The 2,628-nt window shown below is 42.2% G+C and overlaps 1 protein-coding gene across 1 annotated transcript in view; it reads right to left on the minus strand.

Moving 5' to 3' along the window:
* dnajb11 (DnaJ heat shock protein family (Hsp40) member B11) overlaps positions 1-2,088 on the minus strand; it is a 14,077-nt gene extending 11,989 nt beyond the window's left edge. The window contains exons 1-3 of the mRNA XM_035675938.1: positions 1,893-2,088; positions 1,321-1,477; positions 477-574 (exon numbers count right to left, since the gene is read on the minus strand). Coding sequence (XP_035531831.1) covers positions 477-574; positions 1,321-1,477; positions 1,893-1,966 — 329 coding nt within the window. The 5' untranslated portion in view covers positions 1,967-2,088. The remainder of the gene's footprint in view (positions 1-476; positions 575-1,320; positions 1,478-1,892) is intronic.
* Positions 2,089-2,628: the final 540 nt, after the last annotated feature.

The raw sequence follows: 2,628 nt of genomic DNA on the forward strand, positions 1-2,628 counted from the left end.
GTTATCACTAAGGGTGTCTAGCTTTATCTTGATTTAGCTCTATTTAGTTTTGGTTTCATTTGTCAGAATTGATTTTGAGATAAAATGTTACCCTCCTTCTCTACCAACCCAATACAATAGAGGTGGATGGAGCTTAGTTTGTCTTGCTCAAAGGATTGATGACTTACATTAAAAAACAACTGAACAGGAACATTTGTTTTCTGAATCAGTGTCACACTGACTCCATACTCCATAATACACAGAATACATTTCAAGGCTGTGAGCACCACAGACAAAATTCTATTCACCTCAATTTTATATAGGTGGAGAACGACATCTCAGATATGGATCTCTCCAATTATCTGCATAGCTGGACAGTACTGGTCAAGTGAGTTTTTTTTGTCTTTTAGGTGCAGCAGCCCTTTAAGTTGAGATTACATTAAGTATCTCATTGTTTTTTTGTCCTGTATAAAATCACTTGAGCTCATGAAACCAACCTGGAGAAGATATCGTTGTGTGAGCCGTGGTGACCCTCTTTGAGTCCATCTTCCCCGTAAGCATCGTACTGCTTCCTTTTCTCCTCATCTGAGAGAACCTACAAATAAACAGCCTGTCAGTTGCAGAGCAAACTAATTCTACATTGTTTTATTCACAAACAGATGTGGAACCAGTAACACAATACAATGTAATCCAATACAAAAATAATACACAGCCTTAACAGAACTGAATATTTCCCATTTCTGCCAAGGTGATGAACAAAAAAGGTTGTGTTAAGTCATTATAATTAGAAACTTTCTCAAAATACTGACTTAGCATCTCAAAAATTATTTATTTTGAGATACTGAGTTAAAATATTTTCATATTTTCCATAAATATTAGAATAGTTACAAGGGCAGTAGTGTTTGCATACAGAAGTGTATCCACTCCCTCCATCTTAAATCACTAATCACAACTAACTGTTCACTTTTAAGAGCTAATGTGAAAATGTGATCCGGAAACACCTGCAGAGTTTATCTGAATCCCCTCCCACCTATCCACGTCTGTTTTTCCTGAATGCCAGCTGTGCTAACGAACAGCCAATTAGATGCAGCCACACGGTATAGTCGACCAATCACAGTGAGCGTACAGTTTCCAACAACAACCAAATAGCTAGCTTACAACGGACTTGTGTATCGGCTCCCCAGGCGCTTCCGCACACAATTAACTGTTACATATTTTCATACACAATCTAACTTACTAAACACTACTCACAGTTACATGAGTAGAAAGTCCAAATAAGTTTACTGTGTCTCTCTTCAGCTATCACTGGCACCAAGCACACAACAATGGCAAAACACTCACCTCATAAGCTGCCCCCAAGTCTGCGAATTTGTCTTGAGCTTTCGGGTCGTCCGGGTTCCTGTCGGGGTGTAACTGGAGAGCCAGCTTTCTGTAGGCCTTCTTGATGTCCCTGATTGATGCACTCTTGGTCACCCCCAAGATCTTATAAAAATCTCGCCTACAAGAGAGAGGGAAGCAGCAGCGGTTATGGGCGACACAGACAAGACAAGAGTAGCTGTAGCTAACGTTAGATAACCTGCTGCTACCTTTACACACTGAGTCACTCACATAAACATCCAGCTAGCTAGCTGCAGTCACTGAGAAGGAAGCCGGTTTAGCTGCCCTGCTATGGAGGCTAGCTGCTAGCTAACCAAGCTAGCTAGTCAACTAAAATAGGCAGTTACGATGCTAAGTGGTAGCCGCTGAGTGTAAATGCTTAGCTAGATAAGACACACTTATTAGCAAGTTAGCTCAGTGTGTCAGCCTGCTCAGTCCTCTCCACACATGTAGAGCCGGTCTAGACCAATCACAGTGAAACATGTGTACCACCTGGCGATGCTGTTTCACCGCCGAGCACAGCACAGCCGACTCACCCCGCCAGCACCGCCGAGATCATGTACAGGAGCAGGCAGCATATATTGCAGAGATTCATCCCTTTGTGAGCCATAGATCCCAGTGTTTGTAAAACAAGTAGAAAACGAACAGCCGGCTTTTGAAGGTTGGATCCCGCTGCCAGTCACAAGGCTTCTTCCTCCTGTCAGAGAGAGCCCACCCACTGGATGTCGGCAAATCCGCCTCTCGGTCAAAACTCCGCCCACCATTAAAGACACATTCATCATTCTAGTGATGGGAAGTCCGGCACTTTTCAGTGATCCACATCTTTTGACTCAGCCTGGCAATAAGAGCCGGATCTTTGGGGCAGTGCTTCCCAAACTTTTTGGGGGTAGCTTTTTTTCTGTCACTGAGTAAACTGACAACCCCTGACTAAGTGACATATTTTATGGTTATTAACAATACAGAACAACTGATGGACTGTACAATGAACCCAAACAGTGAACACAATAACTGCAGGACGTTTGTGTAAAACAAGAGATTTGGCTGAATTTTCTGACTGTATTGTGTCAGTCATAAATAAGCAAACAATTTCATTTAGTTTCCATCACACAATTAGAGTTAATGCTGAGATATGGACCTAGAATGTGTATTTTTTACATTTTCTTACAATCAGTAAGGCCTCGCAACCCACTGTGAAGCTTTGGCATCTCCTAGTGGGAGTCACGACTCCAAGGTTGGTTACTGCTGCTTTAGGCTCTTAAAAGACTCTTCATT

Source organism: Morone saxatilis, unplaced genomic scaffold (genome assembly GCF_004916995.1).
Source record: "Morone saxatilis isolate NCDOM2014 unplaced genomic scaffold, NCSU_SB_2.0 Contig5, whole genome shotgun sequence".
In the NCBI taxonomy this organism is placed as follows: domain Eukaryota; kingdom Metazoa; phylum Chordata; class Actinopteri; family Moronidae; genus Morone; species Morone saxatilis.